This window comes from Ylistrum balloti, unplaced genomic scaffold (assembly GCF_031769215.1).
Source record: "Ylistrum balloti isolate Yb309-2 unplaced genomic scaffold, AGI_CSIRO_Ybal_v1 Utg370590, whole genome shotgun sequence".
NCBI lineage: Eukaryota > Metazoa > Mollusca > Bivalvia > Pectinida > Pectinidae > Ylistrum > Ylistrum balloti.
The window spans coordinates 1,338,901-1,352,500 of record NW_026782366.1 but is presented as its reverse complement, the minus strand read 5'-3'; the positions used below and the strand labels follow the sequence as shown (position 1 = coordinate 1,352,500).

The 13,600-nt window shown below is 33.7% G+C and overlaps 1 protein-coding gene across 1 annotated transcript in view; it reads left to right on the top strand.

Annotated features, from left to right (window-relative positions):
- Positions 1-12,938, top strand: part of LOC132556800 (PP2C-like domain-containing protein CG9801) — a 14,393-nt gene extending 1,455 nt beyond the window's left edge. Inside the window, exons 2-5 of the mRNA XM_060221246.1 lie at positions 4,187-4,332; positions 8,724-8,849; positions 10,506-10,687; positions 11,709-12,938. Of these exons, the coding sequence (XP_060077229.1) occupies positions 4,188-4,332; positions 8,724-8,849; positions 10,506-10,687; positions 11,709-12,926 (1,671 nt within the window). The 5' untranslated portion in view covers position 4,187 and the 3' untranslated portion in view covers positions 12,927-12,938. The remainder of the gene's footprint in view (positions 1-4,186; positions 4,333-8,723; positions 8,850-10,505; positions 10,688-11,708) is intronic.
- Positions 12,939-13,600: the final 662 nt, after the last annotated feature.

The window sequence follows — 13,600 nt, the reverse complement described above, 5'->3', positions numbered from 1 at the left end:
ACTTTATTCATTTTACCACATTGTGTGTTGTATATATGGCAATGGATATGATTTCAAAATCGACAGATGCTGTTTTCAAAAGTTTTTGTAACATCAAATTCAATTTCAGTTGCATTAGTTCCTGTGAACGTGCTACATAATCAGTTAAAATTACTTCTCATGTACATGAACACTACTGCATGTCCAGATGTTGAAATAGTAATTCATCACAGCATATCATATCATATTTCACATTAAATACTGTAATTGAGTATTTAATATTCTTTGACAGTACATGACATTCTCATTACTCTGTAGAATGTCAAGTGCAGCAGAGTTAATGATTCTCTTGATACAGCATGTTTGCTGTCATTGACAGCATGAGTTAAATGTGTCACCCCTTTGTTGTACATTTAAGTACATATAATTTACTTTTAAAGGTCCTCAGGAGATGATAATTGTACCACTGGATATCACTGGTGGTGGTACTAGTGTGTAGCGTTCCAAATTCCATCTGGAAAATAATAGGCCCTTGTTTTTCTAAGATTTATTACTGATAAGGCAGCTGATTCTCCTCAACATTGTATTTCAGGGATTGAATGATATTTTTAACTGTAATGGCTAATATTACAAAACATGTATATAATACTTAAAAACATGTAAGTGCACAAAAACAACATACCACAGTTAGTCATTATTTAGATAAAACATATTCTGTGCATGATGTATGTGGTCAGTTTTCAGTTAAAGTACAAATGTACATGTATATATGTCATCATCAATAACCACTTTAATTACAATATTGATTCTAATTGTTATCTAGAGCTGAGTTCATTAAGAAGATGGACCAATTGGCAAGATAATTAATTACTGGGTTGCTCTCTCTTCCTCTCTCCTTATCATATAGGATAGATGGGTATATGTTTCACCACTCACCCATTGACTGTACTAGGTATCCACATCTTCAAATCTTGATAAGGAAAATGTTCCATATTGCCATTGTATTGACTATTTACATTTTCTTAAAAGATTTTCAAGAAATCAGTAATTTGGAAAATCTATCTCATATTGGTATGACTTTTAGAAATGTCTTTTACTAACTTTATGTCAAATAAAATATTAAATGAACAGTTATTTTGGGTTGTTTTAGTTATACATTGATTCCCAGACTGAGTGTACCTTAATTTGTTTCCAAGGACATGAAGGAAGCGACATGTCTGTAATAGTTACTTTAGGCAAATTGAAACAAGATGTTTGCTTCCATTTTAACAAGTCTATCTTATTTGGCAATGCATACCCTGTATTAGCCGATATATGTTATTAAGCTGACCTATGTATTCAGTTTTAGTATACCCCATTTAATAAGTCATAACTTACTTTGATAAGTCGACTCATGGCTTTGAAAATGATGGCAGAACAGATGTCCTGAACGTGGACCCTTGTGTATGTTTTTTTTTATTCCCAACAATGAGATTTACTCTCGGGACATGTCTGTTTCACATATGTAGTGACAGCCTTCAGATTTGTAATTTGACTTCTGAAATTGCCAAATGTCAAGGGTTAACTGAATGCCCTGCTCAGCACCTTGGTCCTTTGAATCACCAGGAATGGCTATGTACTGTGTGGGAGGGTGTGTGTGAGTGCATACCTGGGATCACATTCTTATAATTTATGTCCTAATCCAAGAGCATTTACATTTCAGTAATCCTAGAATTTTGAAGATACCTGAAACACAATAAAATATTTGTTTGGCCTGATATATATGGACAAAAATCAATGTATTTCTGTGATAAACAAAGCTGAAGCACTGAAACACCAGCTGCATTATCAATGTAACTTATATGTTTTGGGAAGGTTTTGTGATTGCTTAGCCATTCAACTGGAATGAAAATGATTGAAATGAAGAGCTTGGAACAATAACGCGTACATGCATTGAAATTGCTCAATGTAATTTCTAATCTGATGAGTATTTTATGCGTGTTATACACACAGCAAGGATGATTTTGAAAAGTGTAGCAGCAGCTGATATTAATAACCACGTAACACAATAGGTGAACTCTGGTGTTTATAATCTCTTTTTTGAATGATGTGATTATTACAATTGTACTGTCATGTAATTTTACTGAAGGTAATGACTGGTTTTCTCCACTAAAATTTTGTTTATTGGGTAAATCATCCTGTGTACACAGCAGGCTTGTACATTATTGTATATTGCTTCCTAACTGAACATCACAATGTAACGACCATGAAAAGCTTTCCTGAATGGGCAGAACTTATGGGATAAAGGGTCTTGCTGAAGAATACAACTAAACCATGACAGCAGAGTTGAAACTGTCAATGATCTCAGCTTTCCACGAAACAATGATCTTCATTTAAGGCAGCAAGGGTCCTATATACATGCTCAACCAAATTAAAATGATTATGAACTACATTATGTACGTAGGTATCTCAGCCCCTTCTCCATGACATGTATAAGTCCATCCCCCATTTACCTCAGACTGATATTTATTCATGTACAATATCCAGCTGCCATACAATTTTTAATTAGCTTACTCAGCAATGGCTGCTGTCTTAGAGATGTTCAGTGACGAAATTAATGCAATTCTTTTTAATAGATGTTTCTCAAAAATGACTAGACTAGTAACATTCACATCTGGTAGAAGTGTACATCTTTATGAAATTTGTTTTAGATTTACAAAAGAAAGAAACAGAAGCAAATCTGTCAAAAAGATGTAGGATCTTGGAGATGTTTGTGATGATTTAGTGTGTAACATTGGAAAATAATGTGCCTGGTCATCTTCACATCATAAATATCAATAGCCACAGTCATAAGAATTCAACTTATTTACTGGGTAATCATATAGTATGAAATGTTAGGGAAGGAAATGACCTTCATGATTTATATTCAAGGTCACAGCTAGTGATCTAATTTGTTAAAACACTCACGTGAACAAAAGAGGCATTATTAGTCATCATAGTAGTATAGCTTTTTGCACTCATGATGTGTCACAAAGTTTATTCTGAGAAATGACAGTGGTGTATATATATATATTCAAGGTGTCCGGTTTGTTGAAACACTCCTGAAGACCTGAAAGGCTTTGTGTTTTGATGTTAAACTAATATTGAATTGGCCATATGATAGGTCAGTAGTAAAATTTGGTAATGACAAATTTCAGCTGAATTACATGCAAAGAATTGAATTGCTTAGAGACTTGTTTGTGTGTGTGGAGGTTGCTGGCATAAAGAATGCTTCAAAATTTGTAATTAGAGTATTTAATTTGGTCCACTGTTCATATTATTCAAGGTCAGTTGATATAGTAATTGGGGCCAACACCTATACATCATTTTCTTGAGAGTCAAAGTAATAAGTATAACCAGCTCCTTGCTAAAACTTTGTAGAAGGAAGTTTGCTAAAGGCACACTAGGTTATCATTAGCTTCCTCAGACTGTCAGCATCATATGCAAAATTACATTGAATGGGAAACTAAAATCTAAAATATGTGTTGTATTGGATTATGGGTAGCTTTGTGACCTACATGGTCATAATTACAAGAATGTAGCAGATGAACAGGGCTGATCATTGCCCTAGCCATTATTATTGCCAGGAAGCTTATGAAAGTGACCATCCCTGGTGTAACATATCTGTCCATGCATCAATCAACTGGAAGGTCAAATGGGCACAAGCAATACATAATGGTGGAGGATCTCATCAATGCTCTGTATCCTACTACATGTAACAGAGATGTGTGTAAGCCCCTTTACCCCAAAGACTGATGCTTGTCAGTCAGCAATTATCAGAATCATTGAAGTAGACAGTACCAAGAGGATATAGTAGCTGTATAGTACAAAATGTTGGAGGTAAAATGGGCAAGTGACCAAGTCTTTTGGCTGTGTATGTAATGCAGTGTATAAGGTTGGTGCTTGGCTCATTTTATTTTCAGTATAGACCTCATAGTAAATGTACAGAGATGTATTGATGCCATTAGTGTTAGATGTGATTACGTAACATACTACAAGCTAAGTCTATACATACAAACAGAAGGTAAAACTACCTCTATGTATATAGTACACTCATAATATTAAATGCACTTTTTCTCTGTGTTGTGATGGCACAAAACTCTGTGGTGACTTGAACTTTGAATAATTCATTGTGTGACTCAGGAATCTCTTCTAGTTGCTGTCATGACCATTGTCTTTTATGTTGCAGGATGGCACGATTTGGCAATGAGACTTTTTCTGGAAAATGTTCGGATGACCTTCCACTGCTGGACATTGGTCATCTTAGCGATGAGGTCTTTTCAAGCTACACTGGACCCGATTCTGGACTGACATTTGCTATCACCAATGAGGACAGTATGTACAATATGTGTGACAAACACAGATTGATTTCAGCTGTTGAGATGTTCTTTCGTAATTTTTTTGTGTACTTTTTTAAGTAATTAATTGATGCATACATGTTTATCCATAATATGATCACCTAGAACGTTTTTGTAATTCTGTTATAGTAAATAAGATTTCTTTCAGCAAAAAAGAAATGTTTTAAATGTAAATTTCAGAATTCATATTAGTTGATAATATAGTATAAGTTGAACTTGCTGTGACAGAAATGGTAGGTTTGGGTAGGTCTTTACTGTCAATACATATAGATTATCTTAGTGGGGTACCTACAGCCTACCACAAGGTTGCTTATTACTAGTGCCATATTATATTATTGAAATGTTGCATCACAGAAACCCTGATGATTAACACTTCTAGATCTTCCAGGAATGAATCAGTTGTATTGCATTGTGGATCTTAACTTTAATCTGTCAACTTTCAGGCATACAATGTATCATCCTAATGACATTAACAATATTACAATATTAATAAAATGTATGTAACCATTTGGGTCATGCCCTTCACAGTTAGTGTGAGTGCCACCTGAATTTGGTTTACCGGTAACTATTATCCATACATACATGTACTTATATATCATAGTTACTCATAGTAGCGACTGTATATATATATATATATATATATATATATATATATATATGAAACTGAGAAAGGGTTTACCCTGATTGCTCTGGATGGCATGTAACAGGCCTCCCATGTGTTATCAGCATTGCTCCCCCTTGCCTTTTAAAACCATGAGTACATTGTACCTCTAACAATGTATTTATGTAAGAGAGTGCTTGAAAACCAGGGGTATAAGCCTTAAATTTCACCAATTTTGGGGGTCTGTACTCTCACATGGGGGTTATTGGGAGCAATGGTTTAGGGTGAGTTGGCAATCAGCTCCTACAAGGATAGCCCACTTCAAATGACCCTGTCTGTTTACAGAGTTATTAACTCAGAAAGTTGTATAAGCTATACATGTTTATTTGTTCACAATGTATTTTTTAAACCATGGAATATTCTACAAATGAGTATGTTTATTTCATAGTACTAATTAATATTTTAGTCTGTAAAAACCATGTTGCTGATTTAAGAACAAGAGTTAGCTGTTAATTGCTGCCTTTTATTATGTATCATAACAGACCATAACTATTTTGATAAGGAACAAGACTTAAAATGTAAATTGTTTTTCATTTGTGAAACTAATTATAACTTGATCTCCTTCCCATGTGAAAATCTCAATAATGACTAGTTGTGATTATGGCTATACTAGTCAAGCAGAACCATTCAAACATACATTGCCTTAACTTCTTGTTACCCAGTCTGGCTTTGAAAGCAAACCCATACATGAAAAGATTGTGGCATATTTGTATAGGAATTCCAGCATTGAGAGTTGTGAAGTAGTATTGATTTGGGGTTCGTGATGAAAAGCTTCATCTCCTTTAAGCATATATACAGGGCAAATTTCAGAAGTATACTATGTGGCAATGGAGTCTTCAGGTTGGTTACCAATGCATGTTAAACTCCTTTTGAATAATTGGAACTTTGTTGTGATTTTAAAATTTCTTGCCACATTAGATTCTTATTTCTGGACGTAATTAAATTTTGCTTCATTTCATGGTATTCATTTATATGACGTAAGATAGTATTATATTTTTTATTTAATATGTTCAGTAAAGATTTAAGCTTTTTACTCACTATGATGGTAAAGTAACAAATCACTTTTTTGTGGAAATGTATCTTCAAATACTTGCAGATCAAAACGAGATAATATTTATTTCAAATTTCAAAAAGCAAAAGAAATAGGTCCAATTTTAGGAAAAGTTGTCAGTTGAGATAAAATCAGAACATGCCTGAATATAACTATAAATAAAATATGTTGTTGTTTTTTCTTTCTTTGTCTGTCAAAACAATTGACGATTTGTATACACTATCATGGTATGACAATTTGTCCATCCTCTGCATTTATTTGTCTGGAGATCTCCTCCCACAATTTTCAACTGATCACAATCTCAAATTTGGCAGAAATAATAACCATGACATGATGTCGTGCTTTCATAACAGGTAGTTATTGCCCCTGGTTTTCAATCTTATCTGGCATCTCCCCAGTTTTCAAATGTACTCTTTTCAACTTGGTAAGTTTTATTGCAACTTAAAATTGTGTTTTACTGAATAGTGTTTTGATTTTTTTAGCATTTCAATCTTGTATGGAGATTTCCTCCTTCAGTTTTTAACCAATTTTCTTTGAGACTTTGTTGGCTTATAATTAATTGTGATATGAAGATATGAAATGGTGTTTTCATGAACCACATCAGTATCCAACCAGGATTTTAAGTTTTATTGCTTAAAAAGAAAATTTGTATTTTTATTTGATCTCGTCCAGATTTTTTTTCTTTGAGTTTTGTATCTGTTATAATTGGTAAGTTTTATTATCAAAACATTAAGTAGTGTATCCCACTATGACACATATTCATCAACAAGAGCTGGAAGTAAAGGCTATTATCCCTTTCAGGGGTTTGATCTTGTCTGGAGATCTTTGTCAAGTTTTAATGGATTTCATTCAAACTAGTATTGTTATTATTATTAGAATCTTAACGGCCTGTCTATGCATAAAAAGTCATTAGGGCCATCAACTGGTGAAAGACATGACAATCTGAAAGTAATACCATCAAACGAACTAAAAGGTAAACAACAAATACTAAAAATTTTAAATGGTTATATTATCACAAAAGATTAAAATTTTAAGTCATATTCTTTCAGATAACCTAGAATTTTATAAATCTGAACAGTTTCAAAAAGGGTCTCTAGACTAGTCTAGTAATGTTACGATAATTTTTTATTCGAATAGACAGAATGTCAATGCAGTCCAATAATTCAAACTAGTAGGCTTTATTATAATGAAATAAAACCGTGCTTTTTCATTGATTTTGGTCCAGTAATACTAGCATATATTCCTCTTTGTCAAGGTATAGGTGTATATTAATAATGTTCCACCCCACACAGTTTTCGTATAACAAATAAAATATATTTAAGAATGGGTTGTACAAGTATATATGATAATCACTCAGATACTTTTGAACATTAGCACTGATTTAACTGATGTGTCTATGAATAATTACGTGCCAATGCATAAAGTGAACAAGCAGTAACAATATGTTGATGTGTCTATGAATTTGAAAATTTAGTGTATTATAATTACGTGCCAATGCATAAAGTGAACAAGCAGTAACAATATGTTGATAATGTATTATATGTGGGTTATTATTGTGAGCCTGTTTTAGTTATAAGTTGAAACAGTTTAATTATCACATGTTTTAACCCTGCTTTGTTTTCAATATTACGATTAAGTCCATAGACCTTAGCATGTTGGTGCATCTAAGTGTGTGTAATATTAGCTGCAAACAAAGTTAAATTGAAAATGACTGCCAACTATGTCCACAGGTGTAAATACAGATCCTAGTTAATATACATGTAGTGTTCATAACAATATTGTTTGCTGACTGGAGTGAAATTTCCTGGTATCTGTGTCAGAGGTATCAAGAACTTTTTCATTCATAAACAATTACATGTATTTTCCTTATCTCCTTAGTTTGTTCCTTTTTCTTCCTAGTTTGTCCTGTTTTAGACTAAACTTAGCACAGTTAATTTTCAGTCTATTAATTTCTCACAGCCTTTGGAACTAACTGTTACTACCAATTGTAGCTTTCTGATTGTAGAAATATTCCAACAGGTTATCAGGTTTAACTTAGCAAGCCTCAGCTCAAATGATATTAACTTTCTCTTCCTCATTGGTTACACTCCAGTCTCTATCCAATTTACATACAGTATAATTTTCACCGTCACATTTGATTCAGTATATTCTGTTTTGATTATGTTGATTTTCCTAATGTTCAATGACGAATACTGATTTCTAATTTCCTGTCTTTCAAGTTGGGTGTATATCGCACTTTTCATAAGTGTTTGTTTATACAGTTGCGTAGAAAAAGAACTTGTGGCAAAAAGTATATGTAATGCTTTCCTAAAACTATTCTGAGTGAATTTATTGTTGTAGTCTGCAATTTGCAAATATTTATATGGCAAATGAAATAAATAATTATATGTTGATAGTGTCTCCAGATATCCATTACAGAAAGAAGTATATGTGGTCAAGCCGAAACCTTAAAAGCCTTAGAGCATGTCACTGTTCTACTTCCTAGTGGAAAACATTGATTTTTGCTATCATATTTTCAATCAATATACACGAAATGGAGAACGTGCATCAAAATGGTGTTCTATTGACTTACAGGTACCACTATAAAGCTATTTATTTGAGTGTACCACTATTCATAGTGATCTAATATGTACACAATTGATTTTGCTTGTTGTAGATGGCAACTCTTCTATGTCCACCAGTGAGTTTGCAGGGGTTAGAAACTGGAACAACAAAGACCAGAAAGCTTATGGCATCTGTATCTCGCTGTATGAACAACATCCAGTTAATGGCAAGATGTCGGGTAAAATCATGATACTAGCCAATACAATGGATACATATGTTCAATACTAGTTTTATGTCTGATTCTGAAATGTAGCAGATTGCAGAAAATAGATATAAAACTGGTGTGCACTAAGAGATGTGTACATTATGTAAGTCTGCACCAAACCAAATCATATCTGTATATGTTTTCCGTCAGGTAGAGGTGAGCAGCATTGGGGCAAAGTGAGGAAACCTAATGAATTATAAAATTACACTTGTTAAATAAATATGCATCACTCATGATAGAGATTTGTGTCAAATATGAAAGCATCTTGGAAAGCTACCCATGTATGACCTCTGGTCTTTTATAATGTATTTGTCGGTTATGTTGTGCCTAATGTGAAAAGTTACTGTTTTTGGTAGCTTTTATAACTGTGTTGATACTGAGACCAGAGTAAATATGTGTGTTCCAACGTGTATGCTAGTAGGTTTTTAAATGCTATGAAGAAACCTGTGTAATATGTATACAAGACAAAAGCAAAAAAAATTTAATTGGTCAGCAATAATTAGGTTTCATAAAACAATACCTTTTTATGAAACTGGACAATAAACATCTATAAAAAAAATTATATAAAGTTCACACTATGATAACAGAAAGACAGTTGATATTTAATAGATTTTTAACAAGGGATCACATAACCTGCACTTACAGTGGAGAATGTTAATCTGATGTGTATCTTAACTATGTTTCATAAAATTTCGGGAAATGTGATACGCAGGGCATGGAGTGTTTAAGAGTTCAGGATGTCAAAAGTGTAATGTCATTATAATCTGACACTGTTTAACGTTGTGACCTGTACGACAAATATATACTAACATGCTAGTGGCCTTCTGTGCTAAATAGAATTAGATAGGAAAATAAATATCAACAATGTTAAGTAAAGATAATACACATTTCTTCAGATGTTCAATACATTGTGTATATATTCTAGTAAATAATTAAATTCCAGATGTAAGATGTACATGTATATTTGTCCTGAAGCTGGGGATGAGAGGGAGGATTTCTTCATAGACATAGATTTTGTTATGGTTTTACCAATGATAATGCATAAGAGACTAACAAGTCTTGGCAACAGTTATCAGTTTGCATTGGTCAATAACATGATCAATAAAATCGTTAACATGTCTGTAATGAGAGAGTTATACTTTTCTACAATTGTTTATTTAACACTGGTTGCCACCATTCAAAGTCCACAGACACAGAATGATTACTAATATATAAGCTGTGATATAAGAAGAAATATTAATTTTACTGACAATTTCTATATAAAAATGTACTGTTTAATTAATTGTGATGTATTGGATATTCCTTGAAGAATTATTGTTGATTTTAGGTGTTCATTAATGAATACAGAGAGATCATATTAGAATACGAGAATTTTGTTTAATGTATTAGAGTCTTCTAAGAATGTAGTGTAAGAAGTTTAATGCTTGTGCAGTGTTAATTTGGATGTTTTCGAGCTACTGATGTTTGCATTACCAGTATGTTGATTTATGAATAGATATATACTTCCAAGATATGGTAAAGAGTTGAAAAAGATTTATCAATATTTCTTTGAATTAAATTATTCTGAATGGATACAGATTGGAGGTACTTCATAAACAAAACCATCACATGTATTTTTGTTTCCTGTAGGTGATCCCTTGGCGGATGCATTTGCCATTTGTGCGCGCAAGAACAGCTGTGTTATGTTGATTGCTGATGGTGTTAACTGGGGGGAAAAACCAAGGTTAGCTGCGAGATGTGCTCTCTATGGCAGCATGAACTACATCAACAAAAAGATTTTCCAGGATGGTGAACAGCCCTGTAATACTCAGGTAATGATTGTTTGTTTAGTTTATCACCGTGTGAACAGGCAGGGACATTTTCAGGTAGTCAGCTGGTAATACCTGGTGACTACCTCACTGAACAACATGTTGGAGACCCATCATATGACGTCCAGAGCAATCACAGTAAAGTGTCTACTAGAGGAAATGAAATGAATTTAAGGCTAAGTGCTATATTATGTTAATCTTGTCTCTATCATGTACTTAGTTTTGCATCCATGTACACCCATTCTAGTGCTGCCCATGATATCATTACAACATTTTCTGAAAATTTTCAAGAAAAGAAGAGTTAAAGTTTAATCATATTAAAACTTTTACTGTTAAGTGTTCAGTGTATTTGTTAAATGTGGAATGTTTAGTTGTCAATTTGAATTCAGTCTACGTTAATATTATACATCAGTTTATGTCTTGTTGAATTCAATTTCTAGTTCATGGAGGATACATTTAGACTGCACATATGGTTAAGGGCACGCTATTTCCATGGAGTGTTATTTTTGCAATTTTATGGGGCAGTAACATGATCAGATAAATTAGATCTGTAAAATAATAAAACACGTTGCCTTAAGGCTGTTGTCTTCTTGGTAACATCACCAGCCAAATTACTAATATTCCAATATTATTTCCACAATTACAGTTGATTGAAAAGATGAAATGATTCATAATTCAAGTTATTTGTTACACAGAACAGAATACCTGCATTCAAATAATAGATCATTTCATTATTATGAATAATGCTGGTGTTTGCTTGATGAATCTGCATTTATGTATTTTGAACTTGACATCACAATCAATATTTGTAGAATTAGATTTCATCTCATATGCAGGTCACAAAATTTCAATGATTTTAATTTAATTTTCTCATTTGAAATGAAGAGTGCAGACATTTTGACCTGCCTAAATAACCAGCTATATGGTAATTTGTATGAAGGGAATGGGTTGAATGTTTTCCATTCTACTAATTAACAATATCATGTTTTCATTTTTTTCCATTCTTTTGTCTTTGTAATTACAGGACGTCATAGAACTGCTGAGGCACTCATTCGATGAAGCCCATCGCTGTATTTTAGCCAAAGATGGAGGACTCACTACAATGTGTGCTTGTATGGTTGTACCGGTGAAAAATTCTGAACATTTTGCTGTATGTTGTGTCAATGTTGGTGACAGCTATGCATATGTTATAAGTCATAATCAAGGCATACGAGAGGTCACAGTGGGGTCCCATGACATCAGCTCAGAGAGAGACATACGGGATGCTGGAGGTGCACTTGGTCCTGTTAATGGAAGAAATCCAGAACTCAGAAATTTGACTTGTTCTATTACCTTTGCTAATCAGGGTGATGTTGTGTTCTTGGCAACAGATGGCATATCTGATAACTTTGATCCAGTGGTGACGAAACTTGCTTTGCCCAGAAGGGAGAGTGATTCAAACTTTAACAATCTATCACCCACATCTCCTACATCAAGTCCAATCATCAGACCAGAGATGGATCCGAAGGAAAGACACATATACGCAATGAAGGAGATGGAGCGTATTATACATGAGTATGAGTTGGTGACAGAGGAACCTTGTTCTGCCCAAGAACTCTGTGGTGCATTAGTACAACATGTTCTTTCTCTTACAGACTCTAAAAGAAAAATATTAGAAAATCCAGCTTTATATGTCAGACGAAAGATGACATTGAAGGACAAGGAACGCAGGGATTCAGAAATTGTTGATAAGATGGGGAAGGCCCCAGGGAAGTTAGACCATGCCTCTGTGGTCGCATACGAGGTTGGAATAATGAAACCAGACGAGGAGGAGATGGAGAACATACCTCTAGGGACATGGAATGGAGATGATACTTTATCACTACCAAGCTCCACTGACACATCTCCATCTCCAACTTCCCCCATATCACCAGTCTCAAAAAAATCACGCCCTAAAAAACTGTTTGCTCGAATACGTAGTCTTAGTGTTAACACAACTAATAACTCATCACCAAGTCATCATCATCATCATGCCTCACCAGGCTTGTTCCCTATTTCACCAAAGAGGTTCTCCTTCAAAAGGTCAAGATCAAAGTCGGAATCTGAACCAGTCACACCTATAAGTCCCACCAACCACAGCCACAAGGCAGTTATATCACCTTCCCCCATGACCCCACCAGCTCTCACACCAGAGGACTTTCCGATGCCCCTTCCTGCTCAACATCCCTCACGCAGGAGTATTTCATATGAATCATCAGTATAACAAAAAGATCAGTTTAGGAACATGTTTTAGAAGTTGGAAAGGGCTTTTGACAAAATATCAAATGATAATTTTTTTGTTTTAAGAAGTTATACCAATTTTGTCGAAGCGTTCAATCTTGGATTGTTTCTCTGACAGTTTTTGTATTGTTTTACTTTTTGGATACAATTGTATATTGTTTTTGCATATAATTGCTGAAATTTAAAGTGTTCAGTTCTTTATTGAGATGATTTTTTATTCAAGCAATCATAAGATGAATGTTACCAGCTTGAAATAATGTCTCCTATTTTCCCAGACATGCAAGGGGTTTAATGCTGTAATCAACAAGAGTAATTGAAAAACAAAAAAAAAACCATTAAGGTTGGTCAATTAATATGTAACCTTAACATGTCTGATCAGACAATTCATAGTAGTATGATCGCATAGAAAAGAGATGGTAGTAACCTTCCTGTTGCTGAACTTAGATTAACTTTAAGCAAAATACTAATACTGTAATAAAAAAGATAGGCTTAACTTTCATGTTCCTTCTCATGGCCTTGATATTGGTGTAATTAATATTCAGTGAAGTTTAAAAGTTAAACAATGTCTCTAGTAATTCTACAATCTTAAGATATAAACAGTAAAATATGGAAAGAAAAATGATACACTGGACAACCAGAAATGTTCTCCCTTTCTTC